Consider the following 16,868-nt stretch of genomic DNA (forward strand, 5'->3'; position numbering starts at 1 on the left):
GTCCCAGAACTAACATGTTCTATACATAAAGTTCTTCTAGAAACTTTAAAAATAAGGGAGCTCTCACAGTTGTCAAAACTTCTGCACCATGAAGCACCTAATGTCCCAAACAAGGATTCTGTTACTGTATGCACCGTGCATGTGCATAGGGCTGACGCCTTCAAAATGCTGAAGCCAGTCAACAGTTTTTATTCACGGCTCAGAATGATGTGATGGAGGACCAGATTTAGCAAGAATGTGCCTTAAGGATTTTCTGCATACAGTAGGATTTAAACACACATCTTTTCTTAAATTACTGTTCTGACGGCAAAATTCAGTTCATTTATGGCAAAATTCAGTTCATTTTTTTTCTTTTTTTTTTTTTTTTTTGGTGCTTAGTAAAACAAACAAAAAGCCCCCCAGTCAAACAAGAAGAAACACCACAACTGCAACATCATCAGTGACGGACCCTTATCATAGTTGCTATGGTATTTGTGGTGATATGTTACGGATTTTCTCAAATTCTTTTATTGGTTTGAGACTTTCTAATAAACTTTTTTTTTAAATAACAGTTTCAATTCTAGTCCAAATACTAGGAGCTGAATCAGTTTGCCTAATACTAAGAATTAAAATTAATGCTGGGAAGGAGATTGTGTTGGTGAGAAATGTGGTTGGCATTATCTAGAAATAACTTGACAGTCATTTTAACTGTACTCCTATCACAGCCATTATCCTAAAAATTATCTTTTAATCTGAAATTTATTAACCTGTGTTATACTTCTAGCATCCACTGAGGTATATCCAATGAGATATATTTTGGCTTATTTTATATCTCTCGAGTTCTTTCCGTGAAATGTTTCCTCAGTTATGATTAGATGCGTGTAAAAACACTTCTGATCTGAAGCAGTATGAACCTTTTCCCGAGAGAAGCAGGGGTTTGGGAGGAAACCATTGTTGCTACTGGGGACTTGTTTTCCATTCTTTAAAATTGAAGTATTTAATGAAAATAGCCTTGGAAAAAGCTCCCAAAATTGATTACTGGAAATTGGCAAAATGGCAGTGTATTTTCCTCTGAGCCTCCTGATAAACTAGGCCAACTGAACAAATTCAGGTGTTTATGCTGATTTCTAGTTAATTCATCATCTGTCACTCTTCCAGTTGGGAAAATGTAGTCTGGCATTGGCAGGGAGAGATTTTTTGAAGAGTGTTGCATGTACAAGGATTTCTGCTCATCCAATTCATTTATTCAAATTGCTTTGGAAACAAAGTTTTACACCTGAAAATGCCAGGTTTATAAAATCTGTTGATTTTGTAGCATTTCTGTAGGTGTACAAAACCTGTTCATTTGTAGTATTTTCATGTCCTAGCTAAGCCTTTGGATATACTCTGTACAAATTCGGTCTGAACTGTCACTCTCCAGACTTTTCAGTGTATATATAACACATCAAATGCACAAAAACATTTCAAAATTTAAGTAGACATGAAAACTTAAACAAATATACTTGTAAGGATACTAAAGCCCATTAGTTCACAAAATCCAAAGCCCTGTACATTTTGCAGGGGCATGACTAGCAGTGTTGCCCTCAAAAATTGTGCTTATATAAAAACTAACCTAGAGTAACGTGAACATGGAGGTTTGAACAATTTTAATAGTAACAAAGAGTGAATGATCTGTGTGCCTTTTGACAGACGTTATTTTTGTCTGCCTTCACAGCAGTGGAATGGACGGGACACAGCATTAATGGTCACTCGAGTCGTCAACCATAGACGTTTTTCTGCTACTGTCAGTGTTGCTGACACCTCTCAACGCAGTATCAGCAAGTACCGATGTGTCATTCGTTCAGATGGTGGATCTGGAGTTTCAAATTATGCAGAATTAATAGTGAAAGGTAGGTTGCATTAAAACACCAAGTTTATGTAAGATGAGTATTTCCTCCCACATGGCAACTGCGTGTAAGATTTGACATCCTATTGGACCTTCCTCTTTCATTCATATTAAATTCAAGTAGGAGAAAAGGGTAAGAGAGACAAGAATTTCAATCATTTTCTTAAAACAAGTATTTGAATCAAAACTTCACCCAGATGTAGCCCTCTTTGTAAGCTATTGTAGTAACACATGGTAGCTATGGATACTTCTAATGCAGTCAGCTGAACAGTGTAACCGTCAGTCAGCTTCATCTGCCTTCCTTTACAGTTTGTCAGGCATAAATAATCCTGTGATGGAGCATTGCATGTCAAATGAGTCTGCTCAGGGCTGCTGGGAGTAAGTGGTGGGGGATGAGTCTGCTCATGTCTTAAAATACACAGCAGAGACATCAGTAGTTCTTGAAGGAAGCTTAGAGTTTTTAGCTCTGTTATTTACTGTGTTTCAAGAGGTGATACTGTGCCTACATTTGCAAGGTGGTACTTGCTTAAGAGCTTCCACGAGGCATGTAGTGAGGTGTTATTTACTGTGCTACTTTTTTAATCTTACTTTGAGCTTCACCACAGGGATGTTCTCTGCCTCTTAGGAGAAGTGAACAGAAGGTGGCAAAGTCACCCCGAGAGTGCTTCATTCTGTATTCAGGGTGGGGTGACTTGGGGTGGAAGGAAGTTGAAGTACAGGTCTGCTCATGGAGTGTAATTTTACTGATCCAAATGTTTTAATTTTCTATGAAAATGGACTTTTGCAGAAACAAGATCACTTTCATCCACTGTTTCACTTTCTGCTAATTTACTCTGGCACTTGATGATCGATATGCTAATGCCTTCACAATGCCTTAACTATCAAGTGTTGCATGTTGTAGATACTCAGACTACACAGATCATGAAGAGAATGTTCACATTAGATGCCAAGTGCTTTTAATTCCCATTGGATGATCTTGCATTTTATTTGTTCAAATCTGGAGAAATTAATTCACAATTAAAAAGGAACTGAGTTGCCAAGAGTGGCGTATCTAGTGTTGTATCATTGCTAAGTAGAGGAGATCTTCCAGAGCAACCAAATATCAGAATATGCAGAGTTGGGCACGTGCCTGACACTTCCATGTTTAACAGTATGAGAAGGATTAAAATGGAAGAGTGAGTTATAAATTGAATGGTTGGACATGCAACACGAGACATCAATAGATTTGTTGCTGAAGTACCCAGGCAGGCAACTAGCCAGAAGAAACTTCAAGAGAGTAGTGTTGTTCTGGGAAGGTACACTCCTCTGCTCCAGGGTAGTAAGCAGGAAAAGTTAAGTGGTTCATTTGAGGTTAGCTTGGTGCAGCACTGTGAAACTCTGGGATTGCATGGATGAGTACTTCTAGTCTGACTAATTTTAGTGTGGATAATAGCAAATTTGTAATGCATGCACACAGGCTGAAATGAGAGCAAATTGGAATTGTCTATTTCTGAAGAGATGTTTATTGAATTGCAGTAATGTACTTGGGTATACATTAAATTAGTCTGTAATTGAAGTTTTGCTCAATTGATAGTCCTGTCCCTAAACCTACTAAATCCAAGCTAATACTCTGCCTTGCATGCTTTTGCTTAGTCAGTTGAACATAAAATCATATGGGATTTCTTCAACAAAGGTTAAGATTTAAAAAAGGATCAGTGTATCTTTTTCATGTAAAGGTCTGTTTGCTTCCCTAGGCATAAGATATTTTATTATAGAAATGAGAAAGTGATTCACATTTCTCAATATTGCGTGATTGATATTTGGTGGGTACAGAAAGAGAAATTTTCCTTTGAAATACATCGTGTTCTACTTCTGCACCCTAAATCGGAACAGCAGGTACCTCTTCCAGCAAATAAAATGATCAGTGAAATTAACCCCCCTACCACCCAGTCCTCTCCTTACATGTTTGTGTGGACGTGTTTGTTAATGTATTATTGTAATTAGCGGAAATCTTACACAAAAGATGATAACTTTATTTGCTTAAAATTGTTGCAGTATATTTACTGGTAGCTGATACCTTTGTAGTACTGAGAATGCTTTTCTGTAGAGCTATTCACTGTCTATGCTAATGCCTTTCTGACTCTGTTACAAGGCTTGTGTAAATGACAATACGTTTATTCTTCTCTCTGCACTTTAGAATCATAATAGTAAAGCCAGAGAAACCTATCATTTCCATCCATACACCTTACCACCCTTTGGTGTGCCTGTGGAAATAGCTCTTCTCTATTTCTTATCTCTCACTGTTGCACATATAGTAATTTAATACAATTGTGTATAGGGCAGTTTTCAAAAAATCCAGTGCTGCTGCATTTTGCTGTACTGATCGAATGGGATGCTTCTTGTCTGTAATTTGGTAAAGTAAAAAAGTAAGTCTGCGTGGCAGTCATTCGTATTCTGAAATAAGTGCATGTTTTGCTTGTGTAAAGATTGTCTAAAACACTGTGAAATTGGCCAGAATCTGATCTGTATTAATGATATAATTTGAGCGTCCTTCCAGGAAACTTGTCCCTGTGTAACAGTGTAAATAACATTTTAAACTGTGTATATACAGCAGTTTGTTTGCTATTTCTTTTTTGTTTGCTATTTCTTTTTATCCTCACTGATTTCAGATATTCTGAGTGCCCAGATTAATTACTGAATGGATGGTTGGAAATCTATAATCTATTTATCATAAACCGTTTTTCTGCTCTTTTTGCTCTCCAGAAAGTCCCTCAAAATTTTGTTGCTACCTGATGCAATTTTGTTTAGACTGATGGTGTTTTCCTAAAATCTGTTCTGCAGCAACAGGGGTTGGAATATGCAACAAAGCCCCTCTGCGGACCTCCTAGGATATGTTCTGGTACTCTTCAGTTCTTTCTTAGCTGCTTTTCAAAGTGTTTGTTTAGTCAACACTGACAAAACACAGTCTGCCTCTTAACTGAGGGGCTTTCTGTAATCCTTGTGGTATTTGGGACAGCTTGTCTTTCATCAGTTGCTTTTTTCTTGAGGTTTTTAGACGTGAAGCTGATACCTTCAGAGACACCAGAGGGAGAGGTGGTTTCATTTTCCAGAGTTGCTTACTATTTTTTCTCTAGTTCTTTTCTGGTGTGATGCTTGTCACTGTAATTGCACCGTCTATTTATTAACTCACTGGGTACACCGTGAAAACTGCTCTAGTGCTCATAGTACACCCTGGAATTAAAAAAAGAAAAGAAAAGAAAAAAAAGCTGTCAAGCTATCAGATATCAGAGCTTAAATATTCAAGTGTGAAAAGCATGCTAAATAATTACACATTAAAAAAAAAATCTGTATGGTGAGGCTGCTCCAGAATGCAATACGCCACACAAACTCCTGGTTAGCAATCGTAAGGCAGACTTGACCTCTACAGGTATTTTGACCTGTCTCAGTATTGTTGTGTCTGGAATACCTTCAGTTACTTTTTAAATACTGGGAAGAAAGAACTTCCTATAGCTTAAAAGAAGAAAGTAATAAAAACATCTGACTTGTACAGCTGAGACCACTGTTGGGCTGGAGCTGGCCCTAGAAGTGTTACACGAGGCCATCCATAGGTCTGCTTAGGTAAAAGAAGTGGAGCGTAGGTGTGAAAGTATGGTGTATGGTGGTACACGTCTGCTCTAGAGTAGAGCCTGTGTCTGGGACGAAAATATAATCACCTTCCACATACTTGCTAAGGTTGATTGCAAACTCCATGGTCTTTCACTTTGCATGAAACAGTTATGGGGAGGGGTGGTAGATGTTCAAGATTCTTCAAAACTTTTTATTTTCTTGATGTTTTCTTTGTTGTTGTTGTTATTTTCTTGCTCAGCACACGTATGGTTCTATACCCCAGGGTATCTGTGTGAAATATACTTAAAAGTAACATCCTTGCCATCTCAGGGTAATACAGCAGCTCTTGTCCCGGTGGTATTTCAGCCCCTAGGCTGAGGGTGCAGGTAGGAGAGGTACCACGGCTGTCCTCCTGCCATGGGGGTGGCTGGAATGTGAGCCCAGTCCTTCACTTGGAGCCATCTAGGAGATAAGCTTATCCGTGGTCAGAAATATATGCATTTTAGATCTTGCTGTTAAAAATATTTTTCTAGTATACATAATAAGTTCAGATAGCAATTTTCATGCCTCGCAGCTATTTATCAGACTCATCCAGGCTGCAAAAGTTGTTGGGTAGATTTGAATTTGTCTGCCTGAGTAATGCGCGTTAATCAAGGTCCTCAAAGTTATCACCTTGTGAACAGGAAGAAGTCTCTTGCTGGCACTGCCAACGGTATCAGTAAAGCTGTGATGACGAGGATCTCCCTCAGGCTGCGCGCTATCTCTCTCTCTCTTTTCCAGTTTGCACAACTAGATTGTCTGCAGAACTTACGTGTCCTATGCCAGGAGAAGTTACGTGTAGGTTTGGTAAGGTGTGCAGTGATGTTGCTGCTCTGAACCCTGGACTAGCACAGAGGGGTTTTGCCCATGTCAACCATTCAGGAAGGTTTTGCTGGCTTGGAAATAACAGAGCATGGGAGGATGGCTTTGTGATTGTAGGGTGCCTGAAAGAGCTGCCTCCATTCCTTTATTTCTTCGTAATCACACTGATACAGAGTGTAATGCTCACTTCCTTGGTGTCGATGTCTGACTAGTAATTACTCAAACTCTTTGTTGTTCTAACTGCCTCGTTCATTGTCATCTGCTGGCTATTGCTTTAACTCAGCTGTGAGCATCAGCTGGGGGTGTGGTGAGAAAATGGGAGATGGGATTTCAAAGACTCATTCCCTCTCACCAAGAGCTTTACCTTCCCTTCACCTTCTTTCACTCCAACTTAGTGTTGCTGTGTTGAGAGCAGAGAGATGAGGACAAAGCCATTGATTCACAGAAGCTGGCAGTTAGGAAGAATGATGTGCCTTCTTTCAAAAGGAAACATTTCCTTCTTCTGTTCAATGTCCAAAATAGAACTGGGAAATGAAGCCTTATCCTTGAGAAGTGATTGATGTGCCATTTGTAGGCTGGATCCCATTTTCAGAGCTGCACAGCTGCAATGTGCATGCATTCCTTGTTTCTCGGGCTTGCATTAGCCAAGGAGGAATAAATTAGAAAAGGTGTTCCCAGGAAGAATGCAAATCCGCAGCTGGGATACAAGGGAAGTTCATAAACTAATGGTTAGGTGTCAATTTTTTCCTAATTTGGAATATTTGTTTCTTCAGTAGCCTTCTGTTTCTATGCCAGACAAGCAGGGAGTGCTGTGTAAAAGTTTATCTTCATTGCAGCCACTTGGGAAATTAATACGGCTTTCCTGTCACACCGAGTTTCAGAGATTGTTTGAAAGATTAATAATGTGTATGTGTGTGTGTGTATATATATATATTTGTTTATTGTTTTGGTTTATCTTCCTTCCAAAGGCAAATGTAAGCCCAGGGTTCAGTTTTATCCTGACTGAAGCTCTACCTGAGCCTGGTAGAGAGGCAGGCAGGGGATGAAGTTGCTTGGGCTGTGTGATGTTGCTCATGATGTATATATCAAGCTCTTTATCAAATACAAGATATAAATACGCTAATAAATGAGAAAGTATTAAAAACATAACAAAAAAAATATTTTTGAAGGGAAAGAACCCGAGTAAATATCTTTGTTTCCCAAGAATGGTGTCATGGAAAGCTGTTTCCTCTTTCCTGTTTGTGAGGGCAGAGTCTTGCCCACTTTGTCCTGTACTTTCCTACATCCATTCTATGGGAGGAGAAGGAACCTCCAAAGAACAAAAATACTGAAATGAAAAGCATTGCTGCGTGTAGACCTTCTCAGCTCTCTAGACTCCTTTGGCTTTTCGTGACTTTTCCATGAATTCATCTTATAGGGTGCACCTCTGTAGAGAGGACGATAAGCCATGTGCTCTTGTCTGCAATTCTGAGAAGTGTCTTCTCCACCAGACAATATAAAGGAGGTGCCTAAATAATACCTAAATAATAAAATGCCTAAATAATTTATATAAGATTTTGGTCTTTCGATGAAAGATGTAATCCAAAGATTTGTGGAAATAAGATGTTACTTATTGGTTGCTATTCCAGGTAGTCACATCTACCTATTAACCTCTATTTTAGAGGAAGTTCCTGACAAACAACGCACCTGGTAGAAGTAGGGAGGCTGGCAAATGCAAATAAATATGTTTGTGCCTCCCTCGGTTTACACTCCTGTTTGAAAAGTATGGACAGGGTGATTTCATACATTTCATTCTGCCTTACTTCTTGGAGGAAGATAGCAGTAACGTGACTTTCTAGCATATTGCAGCTGGGATGCAGAGTATTTGAGTTGTCCAGTTTTCCCTGCTGGTGGCTTCCTTTGTTCTGTAGTATTTCTTTGTCAGTCTGCAGGGTCTTGCAGATTTTTTTCTTTTCTTTTTTGTGATGAAAGAAAGGAATAGTGGTTACTTGGCCAATATTGTTTCTCCTTGCCATTAGCTTTCTCACATGCTTACCACAGTCAAAAACCAGAATTATCACTTTGTTACTTGTTCTTCAACCTGTGATGCTGTTGCTAGTAGGGTTTGATCCTGCTGGATTCTGGCTGTGGCTCGTGTTCTGTGATCAGAACATTCAGCTTTTGCAATGTCTAGTTAAAATTATCAGAAAAAAGTAATGCAATGCACAGAAATTAATTCAGGAGTGCTGATATCAGAAACAAACATCAAAGGCTAAGGGCATATCCCAAATGCCTTTGCTAACTGAAAGCTTTCTCCAAGTGGATAGCTTGGCAGCTCGGATCACCAGATGTGTGCCACTGCAAAATGTATTTGGCAGCTTTTCATTGTTCTTCCTTTCTGATGTACAAATTTTCATACGAGTCAATTGCTCATTATGCCATGTGACATTACTATTCAAAATAACACCTATTTTTTGCTTATGACTCAGCTAAAAGATTTATCAGAGAAGTTTGAGTCACGTACATTGTTAACTCTCTCCTGGGCATCTTTCTTCTGCCTGTTTAGTTGTAGAGAGTTACTGATGGGCTTCCAAACCTCGTGGTGAATGGAACCTGTTCTTAACTTGCCCACTTGGGGGGGGTGCTAAAAAGTAGTGCTTTGCTTAATATGAAATGTGGGTGAGGATTTCTTAGTAGGCAAGGATTCATGTGAAAGCCTGCAAGAATAAACAGGCTAAACAAAGTGTTTACAACACGGTGAGCCCTATAGATCCCATCTGTACAGAAAAAAGAAGGGATTTCCAGTGAAGGGAGTAAACTCAGGCTGTGGACACAAGTGACTGAGACCAAGACGACTGGAGCTTTAGAGAATTGTGGTGCTAGATGTACCTGTTAAGAAGCATAGTTACTGATCTTCCAGAAATGCAGTGGTTACTGCAGCTAATGGGCTTTCTGCAAAAATAGTATATTTGTTATTGGACACCTGAACTAAGGAGTTCAGAATCACCTGTGCAAGTGACAGTTTCCTCTCCGGAGCACAGTGCCAGTGAATTCCCCAGCTGTCTTTGCCCTGATTTAGGCTTTACTCTGTTGGCAGCGAGGTTTGAATCCACTCAGTTGCAGTCGGCCTTCTTGGGATGCATGGAGGAGTATTTGCCCAGCTTTCTTTTCAAAAAAAATAAACAAGTTCACAAGCCAAAATACAGAACAGTTAGAAATGCATTGTTTCTCAGTGCTAAAGATGACCTTTACATTAACTTTTTTTTTCCCACTTAGCTTTTTCTCCTTTGTGCACCTACAACCACCTTTGGTTGTGTTGAGGTGGAAGCCTTTCTTAAAAAATATCTTCCACGTGCATGCTGAACCTTCCTGTGGACTTCCAGGTCTACGTGCAATACAAGCCTTTCTACCTGCTTTTCTTTTGGTATGCTGCAACTGTTCTCCTGTGTGGGCACTTTTAAACTCCTCTGCTGGGGTGGAGGTGGGCATTTACAAGCCGAAGCTGTCATTCTGAGGTACAGAAGCCTGCAAGTTTTGTTTGAAGGAGTGGAGGACCCTGTAAACGCTGAATAGTTGAGTTCAGAGCTAAGGGTGTTTGCATTGCGCTGTCTCCCTTCAACTTCAAAGCTAGGAGTTCACAAAAGTCTTTGGAAGTCTGTTAGCTGTGCTGAATGGAGGCCACTCAGCAAATATGTGCCAGGTATTGAGGTAAATGGGGTTTTTAAAGTTTGCAGAGTATTTACCTCTGGATGATGGAGCTGAACTGCTTTGCTTTCAAGGCCAGTAGAACTGAACCCCAGGGAAAAGCTGGGTGTTGGTTTTGCATTTGTCCTATCTGAATTAAAGGTTTAAAGAGTGTTTTTCAGTGTTAGGGAAAGAATGCTCGCTTGCAGTTAGTTCCCCGCTCAACTGTGAGATTATTTGAGGCAAGAAAATAGCCGAAGTTGCAGTTTTGAAATGAAATTTTGCAGTCCTTCTTCACTTTTGCTCAGGAAAGTTCTTCAATTGGGCAACTGATTTCCCAGCATCCAGTGTAGCTGTCAGGAGAGGAAATGCAGTTCTCAGATAATTACCACCCCAAAATGTGTTGTACTGCTTTTTAGCTTTAATCTAATGTGTTAACCTTCTGCCATGACTTAACACCACCACTTGTTCCCCTCTTACTGGTGCTGGGATGCTTGTTCACATCACGTCCTCACTGTTACCCGTGTCTTTGACTTTGAGAGAAGGTTTTAGACCTAGGAGCAGAAACCTGCTGAGCATCAGTTAAATGGGATGATTACAGCAAGTCCTGGCACTATTGTAATCATTACCCTACTAATTTGAAGGAGGTGGGGGGGGGGGGGGGGGGGGGGGGGGGGGAGGATACACCTCTCCAGAATCTGTGCTGGTCCTCTTTCTTCCTTTCCTTTTCTTCACTGAGATTTCTCTCCAGAGCATCTCTTCTCTCCCTTCCCTTCCCACCCTCCCTCTCTCTCTCTCTCAGCAGGAAACTTCACATCAGTCTGTGTTTATATGCGAGGAAGATGCAAATAGCTGCAAGACTTAGGCTATCTGTCTTTGGATTCTATAAATCAGTCTTTGCATATGCTTTACTGTCCTATTTATTAGCCTGCAGCTAATACTGAATTACATGACAGACTACAACTTACAAACGGCTTGTTCCCTCAGCAGGATACAGACACAAATTAAAATGGGTTGCTTATTTCCTTAATTTTCTCTTTTCCTTCCTTCATATGATGGCAAATGTTCCTTTTGTTACTTCTGCTGCATCTGAGATTTCAACTGGCCCTTGTGACCAGTGCTGAAAATATCATATTGCCTCTTAATCAGCAGTGTGGTATTATTCAGTCTTTTGTCTCAGACTGCTCACTGAATAACAGTTTGTCAGTATTTTCAATGATTTTGAGGTTCAAACTCTCAATATAAGCACTCCTGTGCTTGCTCTTGCATTGGTTTCTACCATCAGTCTTCTGTTTAACTCAGTCCTGCCACCTTGTTCCACTTAGCGTGTCTTGCCAAATCATTTACTTTTGTTTGTCTTATGTCAAGAAGTGGTACTTTAGGGTTGACAAGAAATTTTGGTAAATTAGTTTTCTTGCAAAATGGCTAGGCCATTCAGAGCAAGCAGCAGTTGTGCTTAGCTTGTGGAAAGTTGTGTGATTGCTGTAGTCACTAACTGCCATGCTCTCGAGTGCCAAAATCTTGTTTGTGGGCAAGTATTTTGTTTAAACTTCTGTGTATCTAAAAATGAGAAGTCCTAAACCAGTGCAATGTTTTTACAGTAATTTCTTTTTCAGGTTATAAAATCGGGGATATTCACATGATGCTAATATTAAATGACATATTTATAGCTTTGCCTGTGATTCTTAATTTTGTAAATGGCCTCTGACAATTGTGTGCTCTGTTTATTTTCTGCCAACTAAGAAAGGGCAGGACTACGTTAAAAGTTGTATGGATCAGATGCCATGTGTTGAAGGCAGACAGGGCTTTGCTATCTAGAACTGGATTGCACACCGACAATAATTAGGAAAAATATATTCTTTCTTACCAAGATATAACCTTTTCACTACATTCATGGTCCTCTCAAAAGCTTTGCCAATTGGATTTAATTTAGCATTAGTTAACACTACATTTATTCGAAGAGTCTGAGGAAACTCAATGCAATATAGAATAATCCTCAAATTTTCCATAATTCCTTTTCCTGTCTCCTCCTTGGAATCACTCTGCTGTTATAGTCTTTGCAGTGGGATTATTGGCAGGGGGGATCTTTATATTCTTTATTAAAACTTTGATAGTTTCAGTAGGAACTAGACTGTTTCCTTTTTCAAGAATTACTTTCAAACTGGAAGATCTTTTTTTTTTTTTTTGCATACCTCATCCCCAAGTATAACAGTTCTGTAGTCATAAGAAAGCTTTGTCATTTTTCATATCTCTCATGTCACTTGGAACTGTAATGATAGAAACAATATTTAACATTATTTGACCTTCTACAACATGCAAATCATAGAATTTACAGGTCACTCGTGCATCCTGTGCAATACCATATGCATAAAGCAGAATTGTTTTTAAAAGAGATTGATTGTGATTGAAAGTGTTTAAATGGCAGAGAATTTTACCATCCTTAGGTAAGCTCTTTCAATACTTAATTACCTTCACTGCTTAGTGTCTATACCTTGTTCTAGTCAATGCTTCCAGCTTTGGCATCTGACCATCAGATCTTAAGTCTTTCTGCTAAATACAATAGATCTTAAAGTATCGAATGTTTTGTCCTTGTGTGGAAACTTGTATTGACCATGATCTTGGCTTTGTTTGATTAACTTAAAAGAAGTGGTGTTGTCTGTGACCCTCTTGCCCTGATAGCTGTGAACTAGTGTATGCAGTGGGGACCGGTACCTTGTCTAGGAGGTAGATTTCCTGGATAATTAGCTGGATGCTAAGAAGTTTTTCAGGATTCCTGGTGTTTTTCTCTGCATTTATGTGCCTTAAGCCTGAAAGGAATAAAGTTTTTTTGTATTTTTTTTTTTTTTTTGTGAGCATTTGTGAGCAATCTGTCACCAGTAACTAGGTGAAATGGTAGTTAGCCTGGCCATGATGGAAGATGAAATGCATCTGCTGCTGGAATAAACGAGGCTCAGGTCTTGTTTGGAACCGGCTCTCCCACCGTTTTCGTTTTTGCAGGAGCATTGTGTGGTGATTTCAGTCCTCCTGAATTTCTGTCGGGCACTGGAATGCTATTTGTGGAAATACCAAGACCTATCACCTACCATTACAGCTATCACAGGGAACAGTGCTCCATGAAGATATTGGAATTTCTAGCATTTATTGTGGCCTCAGAATGCATTTTGTAGGAAAGAGAAAGAATTGATCTTTCAGTGTAATACTTTGGAGTCTCTCGTGGGGAACAACCTAAATAAAGAAACATGTTTTGAGGCTGAGCTTGAAGCTGAAAATAAGCAGATGTGTAGCTCAGGTGAGGTGAAAGAAGGAGAGTGGGGTGATCTGCAGGGTATTCCAAAATTCTGTATATTACCAAAAAAAAAAAAAAGATAAGTGTTGAGTGGAAGAAATATTAATCTTGTTTTCAGATGACTTAAAAGGATAGCACACACTTCTGGCATGCCTGCTTATTACATCAGCTTACCAGGAGCAGTGATGATATTATATGGTGCACTAAATAGTGTAGGGGGGTTCTATGTGTGGGGAGGGTAGATTTTGGCACAAGTCCATTGGGGCATTTTGGGTGGGAAGGGAGAGGGGAAGATTCCCAGCCAGGGTAATACCTTCCTGGTCACTGCAGACATCATAAAGAGATCTGTGCTGATGGTCAGACCAAGGGAGCAGAGGCAGTACGGTTTTGTCACCTTCAGTGCAAGGTGCTGAAAGGAACACAAGCATGTCAGAAAATCTTAAGGTTAACAGTGAGCTTAAAGGCTTCTCTTGCTAACTTTAGAAAAAAACTGTAAGACATGCAGAATCCAGCCTTGGGCTGGTCTTGGAAAACTCAAGGTGTCTATGAGCATTAAATACTGCTTGCTCACTGCAGAAATTAATGACTAATTTTTATTTATTTATTTTTTTTACAGCTAAAACTTACTGCTGCATAGCAAAGACTGTTTTTATCAATAAAGTTTTACTTCTGCTGCTCAAAACTCAGTAAGTTAGCAGCCCTAGCTAGTTTTTTCTTCCAAATTTGATTTGTAAGTTTCAAGCAAGTAGACTTAAAAACTGACGTTTAATTTTTATTTTTTATTTTTTTTCCCTGTGGCTCACAATGCTATTTGCTTTTAGGTGAGGTGGAATGTCTTTAGTTGTTATAGCTAGAAGACAGTCAAATGGAGCAAACTTAGGGGAAGGAACAGAGCAGATGTATTTACTTGAAAAATACAACTTAGTATTCACTCTCCAAGCTGGCTTGTCTAGGAAATGGCTTGAATTTTCTACAGAAGCAGCATATGAATTAGCATATGCATAACTTGGAGTGTCTGTGACCTCCAAAGGCATGCAAAACACTTCAGAAAAAAAGAATTATAAGATACGTGGTTTGCTCAACTCTATGAAGTCTAAGCAACCTCAGTGCTGTCTTTACTCAGGGACTGTTGAGTTTTCTTTAGGAGCCTGCACCCACCTCCGGGGCTTTCTGTGGCAAGGGTTGTTCCCAAGTTTTGGCAGAGGATTGCATCTCCACTTCAAAAGCGCTGCAGCACTAATGAATGGCAGTGACGGATTGGATTCTTCTGAAAAGAGAGGTCTCAGCAAGAAGCAGTAAGTGGTGTGGAGGCAAGTACTTCAGCAGTGGACTAGCTGCTTATCTGGGTAGGGCCTTCCGCAATGATGCTGGCAGGAACCACAGGGAAACAAATTGTCCCACTCAAAGCATGAGCAGAGGATCACACGAGAGCATGAAAAAATGACTTCTGAAGTTTAATATGATATAGTTGGTGAGATATTCTAGATGACAATTATTTCAAGTGGTTTGTGTATGCTAAATTAGCAACTGCCAGTATTTACTGCATTCACTGCGCGTATGCTGTAGTGTATGCTATCTACCTGCTTAAAAATAAAAAAGGACTTTTCTGTCCTAGTTAAATCCATTGCACATCTTTTGGTCAGTTTGTACGTTTTTATATGCACCTGCTACTTCTCTTTCTTGTTAGCTGCTCTCTAGAGCAGCAACTCAAGTGACAAGCCATAATGTTATCCACTCATCGACGTGTCTGTCCCCATCAAAATGTTATGCTGCAGGTAAGGTGATAATTTTCCTTACATCAATCAAAATTTTGTCAGCAAGATCAGACAAATGGCCCTCTGGTTTCTGCAAGGTATATTTATCCTGTTTCCAATCTGAACAAAGAAAAATACAGTAGGTAATTCTGGTAGACCCGAATGGAGCAAATGACTAATAATTGGCAAATAAGGCACTTGAGTTGCTAGGGTTACTCCAAAATAGCAGAGGTTTATTTACAAGTACAGAAGTGCAGTTCCTTGTATGGGACTGCTCTGTTGATACCCCTTGCTTTAGATGTGTTTCTGCAAAAAGCAAAAGCTGAAAGTGACTTTATTTCAAAACAAGTAATAAGAATATTGTACACAAAATGCTCTTCTATTTTTGTTCCTCTGTTAAATGAGATTTGGGCACTGCTAAGCAAAGTTTGGTGTCAGATTTGTAAGGTTACAGGCTCTGATGAGTTCTTTTTGTTACCATTTGTGTCCAACAAACTGATGTTCCAGGCAGTCCTATCACAAATAGAGATAAGTTCTGCTTGTTACTGGATATGCAAGATACAGTATTGCTATCCATGGGGAGAAATGACTCAACTTTTATGATCAAATGATGATTCAGTAGTGCTTTGCATCAACATGTCTGAGTTTAAAAAAAAAAAAAAAGGGAAAAAACAAAACCCAAACAATATATTAGTACAAAGTATGAGAGAATCTAACCTACAGCTGTTGATAGCTACATGTGTTCCTTTTGCCCTGTCTACTGCTGCAGATTCCATCCTGATTTGCTCATCCTAGATGTTCATTTTAGGCATCTATACCTTAAAAGTCTTGGCTGTGTGGTGTACGGATTAGCCAGTGCAGGTATGCGTGTCAGGGAGGAGAACACTGAACTCGCTTCAGGTGCTTTTCCCCCAGACATTACCTAGTGGTTATACCTTTGTACAAGGCATGTAGTAACTAGAGACCTAGGCAGTTTGGTGTTTGTTTTTAGCTGCATATTTCCTGACACTTCTTATACATCTGGTCTGGGTGGCAGATACTACTCCCAAATTCCTTACGTGTCACCTGTGGATGTACGCTGCACTTCAAGAACTTCTGTGCTTTTAGGCTCCTTAAAAAATCATAGATTGGCCTGGGCTGGGAGGGACCTTGAGGATCATCTGGTTCCAACCCCCTGCCATAGGCAGGTTTTTTAAAGGAAAAATATTTTTTTTGTTTTGATTTTTGAAAGAAATACTCCACATGCACAGTAGTGAATCAGTTTGAGTATTTGCTAGACCTTCATAAATAGATGGAGACAGGAGACAAGCTTTCACCAAACTCCAAATGCTTACTGTAATTTTGTGGTGTTTGTAATTCTGGGAAGCTTTCAAGGAGAAATTTGGTTGTTAGTTGACAATAGGTGGCATTCAGTCACCAGAGGTGAGTTACCTAAACCTGAGCAGACCAAATCTTTCTCTCAAAGGCTTCAAAGGCATCTGCTTTTCACAATTAACTGTATAAGTGACTGGGGCACTTGCTCTTTGAGGCCATTGCATTAGACCTCAAAAACGCATCCTCAAGGATGCTGTAGTGCATAGCACTTTATGTGCATGTTATTTCTAAAGTGGCTGTAGCTGTATGCCACAGCAAGCTTAAAATAGTCTCTGTATTAGGACAGGGGATGCCATCATCCAAGAGTACAGGCATAGGTACAGATCTCACTCTGCCTTTTATCACATGTGTAAAAGTGAGCATTTACCCTACTGCAGATCTAAGCCTGTATTTGTTAACGTTCATGAGAAACTGAACCCAGGGGACTTTAAGATGGTATCTGTCTAAATGGCTGTGCTTGGGGCCCTGAGGCTAATGGCAT

The 16,868-nt window shown here is 39.6% G+C and overlaps 1 protein-coding gene across 12 annotated transcripts in view; it reads left to right on the forward strand.

Annotated features, from left to right (window-relative positions):
• Nucleotides 1-16,868, forward strand: part of PTPRT (protein tyrosine phosphatase receptor type T) — a 564,167-nt gene that overhangs the window by 290,389 nt on the left and 256,910 nt on the right. For all 12 annotated transcript variants that reach the window (XM_068700265.1, XM_068700263.1, XM_068700264.1 and 9 more), the window contains one exon: nt 1,694-1,868. In XM_068700265.1, coding sequence (XP_068556366.1) covers nt 1,694-1,868 — 175 coding nt within the window. The remainder of the gene's footprint in view (nt 1-1,693; nt 1,869-16,868) is intronic.

Source organism: Anas acuta, chromosome 16 (genome assembly GCF_963932015.1).
Source record: "Anas acuta chromosome 16, bAnaAcu1.1, whole genome shotgun sequence".
Classification (NCBI taxonomy): Eukaryota; Metazoa; Chordata; class Aves; order Anseriformes; family Anatidae; genus Anas; species Anas acuta.